This window comes from Lutjanus erythropterus, chromosome 12 (genome assembly GCF_056507025.1).
Source record: "Lutjanus erythropterus isolate fLutEry1 chromosome 12, fLutEry1.hap2, whole genome shotgun sequence".
Lineage (NCBI taxonomy): Eukaryota > Metazoa > Chordata > Actinopteri > Lutjaniformes > Lutjanidae > Lutjanus > Lutjanus erythropterus.
The window spans coordinates 11,442,106-11,454,993 of NC_139328.1; the positions used below are offsets into that span (position 1 = coordinate 11,442,106).

Here is a 12,888-nt window from a genome sequence, read left to right on the forward strand (position 1 = left end):
CATGTAGGGATCTCCAGATAATAGAATACAGTTACATGGTGAGATGCAATAAAGCACGCCATCACTTTGTGTGTGATAACACACATGATAATTTAATTGGAGTTGTGGCATCACACACGTGGCGGTTTCGGCTCATCTGTCCTCGCATCGCTCTCCCTCATGTCCTCGCTGGGAGGAGACATGAGGAGAGGAAACGAGGGGAGGAGACGAGGAAACAAATATGCCAAATGAAAAACACCCACAGTTTTGAGGTTTTATCTAGTCACTTCCTGTTTTATTTTGGTAAAGTCTAATGTCTTTTTGTTGTCTTCAAATTCTGCCTTTGTCTGTCGTACCGTCCTTTTGATTTCTGATTGTTCCCACCTGCCCCTTGTGTCTGTTCCTTCATTAGTTGCCACTTTGTCCTCGTCTGATCGTTAAGTCCTATCTCGCATTTTAGAGCTATCGTTTTTTTTTTTGTTTGTTTGTTTATTTTTTAGGATCCTTCCTGCCAAACATGTACTTAAGCCTTTTGTATTGAATTTTGAGTTTATTAAATATCACTGAACTGCAGACGTCTGCCTCAGTTGTCTTGCTTTTGAGTCCAAACCTGAATTTCACAAACTCTGGCAGAGACCACTATTTATACTACTTTTACATTATAAATATATGACAAATTCATATAAATGAAAATGAGCATGGACACAATGGTATACCGTAAGTATAATCTTCTTTGGCTCAATAGAAATATTTGAAATGTAAAACCAGTAAAGAGTTAATCCTGCTAATACTGCAAGTATTTCCTAAGTGGTCAAAGCCAAGTAGAGCTCATTCCTCTGCCACAGACCCAAATTAGTGTTCATCATTGTCAAAAAACTATTGAAAATACATCAGTGAACCACGCTGCTGCACTTTGTCACAATTATTTTCACTATCAGTTGTCTGTCACTTTGTTTTGCAGCAATTAAATATTGTCAGTGAAGATTTTACTGCCCAGTATCAACATTTTTGCAGTTTGCCAGATATGTTAATAAGTAACAACATTTCCTCATTCATTACATTTTAAATGTATTTGTTGATGCCAACTGGTTGTGTGCATCATTTGTAGGAGACATGGTTGCTCTGAAACAGACCCGTCCTTAAACATGAGGACAGGACTACCAGGCCCTGAGCCAGAGCCTCTGTGTGAAGTCGCTGTTATGAACTTTGCAGTTTTTGTCGCATAGTCAAAGGGCTTAGTCATTTATGTCAATAACAGAGCCCCCACCACACTCTCTCTCTCACACACACACGCACACACACACACATCAGCTGTTTCTTTGGCATTATGCATTGTCTCATAATCCTCCTGTGGCAGTGCATCACAGGAAAAACTGGTTGTGAAGTTTATGTGTATGGACATGGTTTTTGGACTGAACATAATTTTTTAGGGGATATTTTTGGTGTCTGGTGGCTTCTGGCTGCAAAAATCCATCCAATCCAGTACTGTCACATCCTATTTTCTCTCCAAACCGCTGGGAAATAGGGAGCAGTGTAATACAACCGAAACACCAATTCTATGACACATTTTCATCGAAACTAAACATTATAAGGTAGAAAAACTGTATCTATAAGAGGGTTTGCCTTACTCCCCACTTAAAATCGGCTATAATCAATATATATTTATAATGACAACCTATCAAATGACAATGTAAAAACAAAGCAACAGGTAGTGACGAACCTACAGAGAATAATCACCTGAATATGCAGCTCCCACCAGCTTTACTGAGCTTTACAGCAAGTTTCAGTTCGGTTTCACCTCTCTCACAGCATCGTTTTCAGCCACAACATCAACTTTTTCCAGCAAAAACAACCCATCTAAAATCTCTTTCTTATGATTAAGTGTCAGAAAACAATGAAAAATTACCATCAACTGTTTTGTCCCACCAAAAGTTCAAAACCCAATAGTGATCCTTTTTCTATCATGTAAAGCATGGAAACAGCAGCAGGATCAGTTGAGAGGCTGGAAAGGTCAAATATTTGGCATTTCTCCTTGAAAATGACTGAATTAATCCGCTCATTAGTTCTGTCAGTTGTCTAACTGATTAATCGATTTACGTTGAGTGAATCCGACACTAACCTGCCATAAATGCTCATTAGTACAGAACAATATTACAACAACGTGATTTAATCAGAGGCTGATTAGCAGTGTATTAGCTGCAGTAGATGCCCAGTTTGCAGCAGAGAGGATGACCAGCACAGAGGCTAAACAATGACCTGCTGTGAAAAGGCTCAGCGACAAAAGGTATTTTAGCCAAATATCGCTCTCTCTAAGTTTTCTCAGTAATTTTACCTCACAGAATACAGGTAAGCTGCTGCTTCGATCAGTTAGTTTGTACTATTGTGTGATTTTGGTGTTATAAAGGATAATTTGGATTCACCAATTCACATTCACAGATCGAAGCAGCAGTAGACCAGCAAGTCCTGAGTTCAGCAAGGTTAGTATCTAATATAAACCCACGTTAAATAGTCCAAATCATCCCTTTAATAATAAAGACCCATCCCATGCTATTTCATGATATCATTAAACTGTCTTTGGTTATTGTTTTGATTGCAGCAGAAATTACATACCGTGTGTTTAATTCTCTTTATGGTACTTTTCATTTATTACAACCTGTCAAATCATTGACTCTTCTGTTTGGGCATCGTGTTCATAATTGCAGGAAAAAAAGTCCATGACATGTTCGCAAATAGGTCTTGTTGTTCAAATGACCTGCTACTGTAAAGACATAATAAGCAATATAATAAATTGCAGCAATCTCTCTGGTGCGGGATTCAGGTCACGGACGGGATGCTGAGTCTCCCGAGGGAGGCGGGTGGGGCACAAGTGCGCGCATGACGGGACAAGCTGCTCTGCAGCCAGACCACCTGCTGGATGGCAAGTTGCCAGCAGAGGATGTATATATGGCAACAGCCATGCATGTCGGTGCTGCACCCTGCAGCTCCTTCAAACTTTGCTACTTTCTCTCTTTTAATTTTTTTCAGCTTTATCGCTGAAACATGCATCACTTATGACAGAAATATACTCATAGGCATTGGAAGCATAGAGTTTGTATTAAAGAGCAGCAGAAGCTGAGAGAATCAACAATGCACATGACACCAGACCAGACCAGACCAGCTCAGGGGGAGTGGAGGTGAGCAGGGATGAGGGCCATGATAGCCCAGCTTGGACTGTTTTTTTTGTTTTTTTTTTAAACTAAAACTATCCCCGACCGTTCCTGGCTTATGTCTGGAAAACAGAACTTCATGCTCATATACAGTCACAGTTGACAGACAAAAATTTCCAGGTGTTGAGCTTGAAAATAATTGTCTGTATACTGTTTTATTGTTTTAATGTATTTTGTTTTAGATTTTATTCTATTCTACTCTGAATTTAATTATCTATATTTTGTGTGTGTAGCATGAAGGAACTACAACTCCCATTTCAACAATGGGTGTATAATGATATACATAACTTTGATTCCTTGATATCTTATTTACATGGAAAAGACCCTCATGTGCAAACATACCTGTCAAACAGTGGACACACGCCAACTTAAAAAAAGAGACAAATATTTAAAGATATCTGTGCAGATTATACTGCCATATTCTTCACTGGATGTTTAATTTTCATTCCTGTTCATCTGACATTCCCTTGAGGAAGACGCTGCAGAAATTCCCATTCCCACAGCTTCTCTTTCATTTCTCTCTCTCTCTCTCTCTGTCTCTCTCTCTCTCTCTCTCTCTCTCTCTCTCTCTCTCTCTCTCTGTATCACACACACACACACACACACACACACACACACACACACATCTTGTCTGGCACCTGCAAAGCCACATACTTCCGTGTGCTTCTTGGCTCACGATCACATCCGCAGGCTCAGCGGCGTTCACAGATGTCTTCTCCTGATCTCATAATAAAAAAAAAAATCGCACCCAACGCCAGACATTTTCTGCACCTCTGCTAGTCCTACATTGCATCACCTGAAGCCAATGAGCTGTAATCAGGAATAAAACTCAAAATACAGGAGATATTTTTTGCCTATAAACAGTCAATTCAAAGCTACCGAGTACAAATTCAAGCACAACATGTGACATAATACGTTAAAGCTGATCCCTGGAGTAACTAGTAGACAGAAATTGGCTATAAAACTGCAGAAAGATTCACTCTATGAGTCAAAATAAACACGGTGAGGCAGTGTATGTTTTTAGCTCTCTATCACGACCGGCTGCAGAGCCTTTGGCAGCATGTGTAGGCTGCCTTGTTCAAAAGCTGCGGCTCCAGTTACTGATCTGAACCGAGGCTCACACACTCGTAGTCCAGCACCCACGGAGATGATGTTCCCACACAGATACATGAAGAGGAAAACACTAAAACTCCCACTCCCACCAAACCTGAAGCTCCTCTCCTTACACATTACTTAACAGGACAACAGCAGAGCCTGTCCAGCCTAAAGACAAGTCTAAAAATACAAACACGTCTTGATGTACGGGCACACGCAGACACAAATCACTGTGGCTGGCTCCTGATCTGAGAGTGATTGTTTTAAATGGCTTCCATTACCGCGAGCGAACGCGTCTGGCCTGATATAGTGTAGCTTTCACCTATGGTGCAATCTATCGAGCTTTAATCAGATCACTAGTCACAAGGGCAGAGAGGCAGCGACGGATCCTGGAAAACTGCCACGTTGGCTCACTTGTGCAAGCACATGTGAAAACAAATGCTCTGCCACTCTCTCCTTCTTCCCTTTTCTCACTTTCACTGAGATTATCTGATGTATTTTAAGACTTTACATTTTTATTTTTGTACCCAAAGGATCATTCAACCAAATCTGGCTAAACGATTATGTTCATTATCACCTGGACTGTCAGTTGTTTTCTCCAATCAATCATTTGGTCCATAAGAGGTTTTTTTTTTTAAGTCTCACACAGTGGCCAACCCAGAGACAGAACTGAGATGCACACACAGGCCTGGACAATAAAGCAATAGTGATATCACATGTATCAACACTTAAGACATCAACAGCAATAAGATAACTGTTCAATAAAATGTCCAATAGTATCACTTAAATGCATTAAAAGCAAACCACAATGAAATAACGACACAACAACAGAAACAGCGCAGCGTGGGAAAATGAGTGCAGATGGTGAGGATATTGTTAGTAAAAAGGACAGGTCAGCTTGCCGCTATAGCAGGTTTTTTAAATATTTTTTTTAAGTCAGCTACTGGTGTGCCTTGATAAATAAAGTGGTTAAATTCAGCCTTTTTCCTTCTAGTCCAGGCCTAAGACAACATGTCCCTTAATTTGAGGGACATAAACAGGAAGTAGTACAGTTGTACTGTGGACTAAAACAGATTTTTTGCCTATTTATATTTACAGTTAGGCTATTTGGCACCACTAACAGTGTGTTAAATTAGTGGTTAGCAGTTACTGATTGTAATGTACCCATGCATGTAGAGACAACTAAAACTGTATTACTTCAATACTGAGAAAAATTAAAAATTCGACAATTCAGAAGACACTATTTAAAAATAATTTTTGAGCAAATTTAAAAGGAAATTTTGTCATGTTTTATGTGGACATTTTTGATGGTACATGTTGTCAATTGAAGCTATAAATTCCTTAGTGTGTGCTATTTTGACCTGGGAAGCTGAGTTCCCCTGCCTGTGAAGCCAGCACCGTGCCTACATGTAACAGGATGCATTTCATGCAAGCTGCTGACACCCACGCCAATGTTGCCACATATTATCACCCTAGCCTGGTGCCTGGCTATCCAGAGGTAGTCTGTAGTTTTTCCTTAACACCAACTACATCTCGCTTTCTCGGTCAATATAGCACATGGTGAGGAATTTTAATTTGACTAAATCTACCATCAACACTGACTGAACATCCACATGAAATGTGCATAAAACTCAAAGATATTTATTTTAATATCATAGACAAAGAAAACCAGCACATTTTCACTGTCAAGAAGCTGGAACCAGTTAACTTTTGGCATTTCGGCATGACAAATGATCACATTAATAATTTTCTGTTTATGGACTAATTGAGTAATTGATTAATTGACTAAACATTTAAGCTCAAAAAATCACACACACAAAACATATTTTCTCACCCCTCTCAAGTATTGTTAAGCCAGGCAGATAATTTGGGATTTATTTCATTAGGTTTTAAGCTTCATCCCTCACATCATCACAAGTGAGGAGAATTACATTTGTGGAGCTCACGGCATTTAAAAATGACATTGCTTTTGAAGAGACACATTGCAGTGTCCTTGTTACTGTGGATAATCCCCTGACGGGAGTGTGAATCGTTTTTTGAGAGAATATTTCTGCAGCAGAAAGCGCTACTATTCAATTTGAGTGAAATGACCCTTTAAGAAACACACTGCTGCTCTGCTGACTTGCAAAAAATCCTTTTGATTGCAGAAATGTGTATAAATGAAGGTTTAAATGAAGTGCATTTGGAGGATGTAAACACACACATATCTATCACTCTGTGGTTTTTGAGTACATCAGTCTGAAGTGGAGCCACTCCCTTATCTGCAGTCATCTGGGAAAACGAGACATAAAATAATCTGACAGGTCAGATCAGAGATCCGCTCACACAAACACAGACACACACTCAGACACACACAGACGTGCGCGCGGTGGGTCTGTGGCAGCCAGCAGAGGGGGCTGTCTTTGTCTGACATTGAGACAGGTCTTGTTGGCTGGAGGTCGTTGCTCAGATCAGTCACATTTAATCGTGTTCACATCGTCTCCTGCTCCCTTGTGTCAGGTAGCCGCTCTGCTGTGCTTAAGAAGTCAATGTTTTCACGCAACTTTCACACTCGCCGGACCGCCACACTCTGCTGCACACACCCCCGCGCGCGCACACACACATCAGATCCACTTTGTTTATGAGCACTGAACACCTCTTCGGTCTGACCTTCACAACATGTCGGAGCAGCGCACTAGCTGCACGCTGACGACAGATTTAGGGCTTGTTGCACCATCATCACTTACATTGGCACTTTGCACAGGGGTCCTTCTCGTACTCCAGCAGATCTGCAGCACGACTACGAACGCTGGTGTTCCTCCGCAGTGCTCCACCATCCCGCACGCCTCCATCCCGTAGGCGGGCCGCTTCCTCCTTGGCATACACACCCAGCTCCTGGGTGTAGCGCCCATACATCTGTATATATGAAAGACAGAACAAAGACAGCTTTTATATAGGTGGTGCAAGTGGGAGGCATTAAAAGAAATGTCAGCGTGATGCAGCAGGATTTTCACTTAGGGGATAGTTTGGATTATTTGAAGGCGGGTTGTATGAGGTACTTATACATAGTCAGTGTGTTACATACAGTAGATGGCAGTCCACACGCCCCCAGTACAGAGAAGCAGCGGTTTCTGTAGGAAACTATGCACTGTACAACTGTGGATCTTAGCTTAGTTTTATTTTGTTTTATATTTTTACTTTATTCTATTTCTGAATTTAATAAAACTATCTGTATTGCATGTGCATAAAGAAACTACAACTCTCATTTCTTTATGTAATGCTGTGTTGTCCGTATGATGATAATAAATTACCTTGATACCTTAGAAAGGGTACACCTGAAAAAATCTATACCAATTTAACTGTATCTATATTTTGAATATTTTCACCACTTCACCTTGCCATGAGACAGCCAAGCCACTGTTATATCAGCCAATATCACTCTTTCCAAACTAACCAAACTCTGTTTGTAAAAAAAATTATTTTACCTTGCACAGAAGTTTCTTTTCTATTCGTTATTTTGTCTGCATTATTGTGTAGTTTTGGTGAGTCCAAACTAACCCTTAAGACCCCCAAAGTAACACAATAACACAACAAACTAACAGATCAAGGCATCGGTCTGGTGGTCCGAGTCTGGTGGCTTAGGAGAAACTAATATTTGGTGTAAATAACGGTGAATATCTATCTTAATAGGCTGTTTAAGCACTTTAAAAGTCAGTATGTGTGTGGCAAACAATTGTTGCTGAATAAATGACATGTGGGCTGATCGTGCCTGTAGACTGAAGTCAATTGGAAAAGAGTCTTAGTTACTGTGGAAAAAAATATGGTCTATAATAAAACTTTCAGAATGGAGTTTAGTCAACAGCAAAAACACCAAAATGAAGTGCTTTAATGATATAAAAAGTGACAGATGCCTGGAATACATAACCTACAGATTTAATCAGGTAGTATAGGTCAGGTGTGTCCACTTTAATAGAGGTACACCGAAACAACCTTTATTTCTTTCATTGTTTTATTAAAAGACTCCAATTGTCGATCGGTAGAGACACGCTATAGTTGTTTACCTGACTGGCTGTAGGATTTAGGCTCCTAAATAGCTAAAAATTAATATAGATTTCTTATTTTATGTGTTAAGACCTCAGAATCTGTATTAACCTGAATGGGCTGCTCTCATCCTATAGATAAGTACCTCACACAACTCCCTGTAAATCATGTATACGATATCTGGTCGCAGTAAACAGAGCCAGGTATCAGTAGATTCTCTGCCTGTAGCTCACAGCTTCACACATCTCACAGCTCATCTTGAATCTTTTTTAGAAAAAAAAGAAGAATCCACTCAGCTTTGACTCAGCGGTCAGGTAATGACTTCTTTTCAGACAGATGAGCAGACAATAAGCTCCACCTGTCAGCTCCCAGCTGATTAACTCTGCAGGGCTGCCACACAATTGACTCCTAACGATAAGAGGCGGAGTTCTTAGCGAACTACACACAATCAATCATGTATAAAGCTTGTGTCTGAGGTGGAGGTGCTATTATTGCAGTTTTGGCCAGTGTGTAGTTATTAATACCATAATGGGGCTTTTCAAGTGTCTGTTTGGTGTGGTAGTGATTGTTGTTTTGGCTTGTGACGTTGCTGCCCAGCCTCACTGGATGCTGCCTCTGCAGAAACACCAACCTCCTCTTGCACCTCCCCAGCTGCCTCAGACGCAGCAGTCGAGGGTCCCTCAACCTGCAGCTCCCTTTGATAAGTGCCAGGTGGAGGAGAATGAGAGGATCCAGTGTGGGACTCGAGATATCACGGCCGAGCGGTGCGAAAACATAAACTGCTGCTTTGATGGGCAGCAGTGCTACTATGGCAAAGCAGGTATCTGTGTGCTCCAGAGTGGTTTCTAGTGCCTTTCATGGAAACGCTACATGGTGATTGTAAGAGATCTACTGCAACAAAGACAGTCGTCCATCTCTTTTCTTCTTCTCTGCCAGTGACTGTGCAGTGTACCAGGGATGGCCAGTTTGTGGTGGTGGTGGCTCGAGATGCCACTGTGCCTCCCATAGATGTGGATTCGGTCAGCCTGCTGGAGACAAACAACCCTGCCTGCACCCCTGTGGACTTCACCTCTGCTTTTGCCATCTTTCAGTTCCCTGTGACTGCATGTGGGACTACACTCAAGGTGGTTGAGCCTTTGCTTTGGCTAATGTGTAAGAGAGAGCTGCAATGTTTAGTTGATTATTAGTCAATCAAAAAATTAACTGCAAGTCCTTTTTGATCAACTCAAAATGTTGAACATTAACTGGTTCCAGTTTCTTACATGCAATCATTGTTGCTTTATGATCTCTCTCTCTGGGACATTGTGAGGAGAATCTTCACTTTTTTCACTTTTTATAGCCTAAACAATTTGAAGCTGGGGTAGAATAGTCTTAATCCCATATTGTCAAATGCTGTTTAGAATGAGTGATTAGTTTTCAATTACAAAATTAATCTCTACCTACTCTAATCAATCCAGGCTATTTTAAGAGTAATTTCTGACTTCAGCCTCTTAAATAGGAATATTTTCTAGTCTCTTTAGTCATTTAGATTGTGGACAAAACAAGATGAGAATGACATCTTGGGCTTTGGAAATGCCAATATTTTTCAGCATTTTCTGCCATTTTAATAGATCAAACAACTAATCAATCCATAAAGAAATAATCAAGTAATCAACTATGAAAACGAGCACTATTTGCAGCCTTCCTCAGTAATCTAGAATACTAATTTGATTGACCAAAGTCTCCTGTCACAGGCTACATTTTTCTAAAGCTGAGAAAATGGAGCCCAGTTGACGAGCAGAAGTCTTGTTTTCTGACTACCTGAATTACATTATGTGTAAAGGTTATTAGGCAATGTTTGCCCAGTGACACCAACACATTTGAGAAGCTTGAGTCCAAATATAAGGTAATTTGGAATAAACTAACAATTGGTATAACATTTCTTTGACCAAAAGTTTACTTTTTAATTGTACTACCTCAATATGTGTAGAGTGGGTCTGCCATGTTTTGCTGCATGAATGACTCATTATTTTAGTACTCAAATGTTTTTCCACCTGCAGGAGGAAGACGGTTACGTGGCGTATGAGAACCACATGTCGTCTTCATATGAAGTGGGAATTGGACCCAGAGGATCAATCACCAGGGACAGCCATTTTGAGTGAGTTTGTGTAAAATCAATCTCCTTGATTGTGACCCACTGAGGTTTCCTGAGATGGGGGGGAGGGGAAAAAATCCTTCTGCTCTCTCCTGACAGGTTATTGTTCCAGTGTCGTTATTCTGGCACAGCTGTGGAGGCTCTGGTTATGGAGGTGAACGCGGTTCCTCCACCTGTGCCGGTCGCTGCTGCAGGACCCCTCAGAGTGGAGCTGAAACTGGGCAGTGGAGTGTGTCACTCAAAGGGCTGTGTGGAGGGTGAGCAATGCAGGAGCCTTAATGACGGTTTACATGCAGAAACATTTAGGCGCGTTGCCCTTATTCTGAAAAAAATAGTCTACCTACGAAGCTGTTTACATGGCTAATGAATAGTCCACTAATGGCACTGTTTACATGCATCCATGCATACTTGATTATAGAAAAGTAGAACAGCTTGAGGCCTTTTCCTGCATTAATTCTGTCATTTATTAGAAATACCTTTATATAGTGAACACTAGACTTATTTTGTGTTCATTTTTTTAATCAAATTGCATTATTCCACAAGTTTTTGCTTTAGCTAGTCATACTGCTAAATAAAAGCACTAATGTTCCTCATTAAAGGGACAGTTCACCCCTAAAGTCAATCCTTCTGTGGTTAAAATCTGCCAGATCTACTTTTTTTTAATCGAAAGAAAGCAGTTTGTACATGAAACTGCTCAGCTGAGTGCCACATGGTCCCATTTTATTGGACAGAAGGCAGACATCACTACATCTGATATCGCCAAAACTGTGCAACTTGCACCAAAAATCTAGATGGATAACGGTGTTGCAGGCTAGGGGGAAATATATTTGTTTTGGGGTGATTAACTCATGCCCTGTTTGTAAAGCACTTTTGTTTTGAAAGGTGCTACATAAATTATTCTGTTCAGAATAATGGTGGAAAATTGGTGTGCACATAAAGGTAGTCGATGCCAGCTGCAGAATCTTTTGGTGTGTATATCTAAAACGGTACTATTTTGCTTGCAGAAGAGGTAGCCTATCACTCCTTCTACGCCCCAGAGGACTACCCAATCACTAAAGTGCTGAGGGAACCGGTCTATGTCCAAGTGAACATCATGGAAAGGTCCGATCCAAACATCGTCCTGAACCTGGAGCACTGCTGGGCCACTGCCACCCCCAACCCTAACAGCCTGCCACAGTGGGATCTGCTGGTTGATGGGTACGTTTAAAACAAAAAGGGATTTAATTAATTTTGTAAAACTCTATATTTAACATGAGCTCTTGTCTCAGGTGTCCGTACCACGATGACCGTTACTTGACCACAGTGCTGCCTGTCGACGGCTCCTCTGGGCTTCATTACCCGATGCATTACAAACGTTTCATTGTAAAAATGTTCACATTTGTGGATCAAAACACCTTCTCTGTTCAGCAGGACACGGTACAGTCATTCACGTTAGTCCCTTAATAGAAAATCTTATCGTAGTTTCCTTAACCAGATGTAACTTGCAAACCCTTTTAGGTGTTCATCCATTGTGCCACGGCAGTGTGTTATCCAAGCAGCTCAAACTCTTGTGAACAGCCATGCCACCGGCAACGTGAGTAGCTCTTAAATTTATAATATGGTTGCAACTAACAAATTTGATGTCCATTAAGACATTTTTCTATAAATGCCAGCAACAATCAGAGTTGTTTACTGTATCGGCCATAAAATTCAGTATCCCTGCTATAGTCTTCATTAAGCCATGGTAGGCTGCCCAGTAACTTACTGGTGCCATATTCCCTGACTTCATTACTCTATGAATTTTAAATTTAGAGGGTGGAAAAAAAATTGATTATTGGATCAGGAATCTGCATCTGCAGTCTGTTTCAGAGCCCAGGGTGAAAAATGGAAAGCAGCTCCTCACATTGGAGGCACTTGAACTGGAGACTGTTTTACATTTTTGCTGAACAAATGACTTAAACTGCTGCACATCTGTCCAATTTAAAACTTGTCAAATCTAAAGTGACTGCACTATCATCCCCTTGCAGGGAGAGCTGCACTGACGAAAGCTTCCTCCAGTCAGAGGGCTGTAGTCTCGAGTGGAGAAGTGATCCTGACTGAACATAGGAAGATACGTGCTCCCAACACTTACTCGAAGAGATGACCATCCACTGGCAGCCATATCTGGCCTTGACCTTTTTAATAAAAGCTTGTTAAAAGCTCATGCTTACAACGGTCTTGTCTGAATTGCCATTTTGAAGGTCACTCGCTATACTTTCCTTTTTTGCTGAGGTGGATTTATGCAGAGGCAGTGTAGTCGAGCAAGTAATGCGACCCCCTCTCTGATTTTTGTGCTGAGAAATCACAAGGTTGAATTACAAATGGGTACTTTGCAAGTCTAACTGCAAGGTGTGTAAATGAACAGTGAACATACTAGTTCTCAGTGCTGAAATTAATTTAACATAATTGTCTGTAACAGTTTTCACATCTTCGTGT

At 40.8% G+C, this 12,888-nt stretch overlaps 2 protein-coding genes across 2 annotated transcripts in view; one reads left to right on the forward strand and one right to left on the reverse strand.

Moving 5' to 3' along the window:
* The window catches only part of clcn2a (chloride channel, voltage-sensitive 2a), a 38,347-nt gene extending 31,102 nt beyond the window's left edge, over nt 1-7,245 (reverse strand). Inside the window, 3 exon segments of the mRNA XM_084733123.1 lie at nt 7,007-7,198; nt 7,201-7,224; nt 7,227-7,245. Of these exon segments, the coding sequence (XP_084589249.1) occupies nt 7,007-7,198; nt 7,201-7,224; nt 7,227-7,236 (226 nt within the window). The 5' untranslated portion in view covers nt 7,237-7,245.
* A 1,514-nt stretch (nt 7,246-8,759) lies between these two features.
* On the forward strand, nt 8,760-12,617 carry LOC146317662 (zona pellucida sperm-binding protein 4-like). The gene is made up of 8 exons (XM_084733122.1): nt 8,760-9,120; nt 9,237-9,424; nt 10,340-10,437; nt 10,534-10,691; nt 11,439-11,631; nt 11,703-11,850; nt 11,932-12,007; nt 12,441-12,617. The coding sequence occupies exons 1-8, from the start codon at nt 8,829-8,831 to the stop codon at nt 12,554-12,556; spliced, it is 1,269 nt and encodes a 422-aa protein (XP_084589248.1). The 5' UTR covers nt 8,760-8,828; the 3' UTR covers nt 12,557-12,617.
* The last annotated feature ends 271 nt before the right edge of the window (nt 12,618-12,888 follow it).

Excerpts from the sequence above, each read along its gene's own strand:
- LOC146317662 (XM_084733122.1), top strand. The coding sequence starts at position 8,829 with ATGGGGCTTTTCAAGTGTCTGTTTGGTGTGGTAGTGATTGTTGTTTTG. Across the intron at positions 9,121-9,236 it reads GTGCTACTATGGCAAAGCAG|TGACTGTGCAGTGTACCAGG; the intron begins GTATCTGTGTGC and ends CTTCTCTGCCAG. Across the intron at positions 11,851-11,931 it reads TCTCTGTTCAGCAGGACACG|GTGTTCATCCATTGTGCCAC; the intron begins GTACAGTCATTC and ends AAACCCTTTTAG.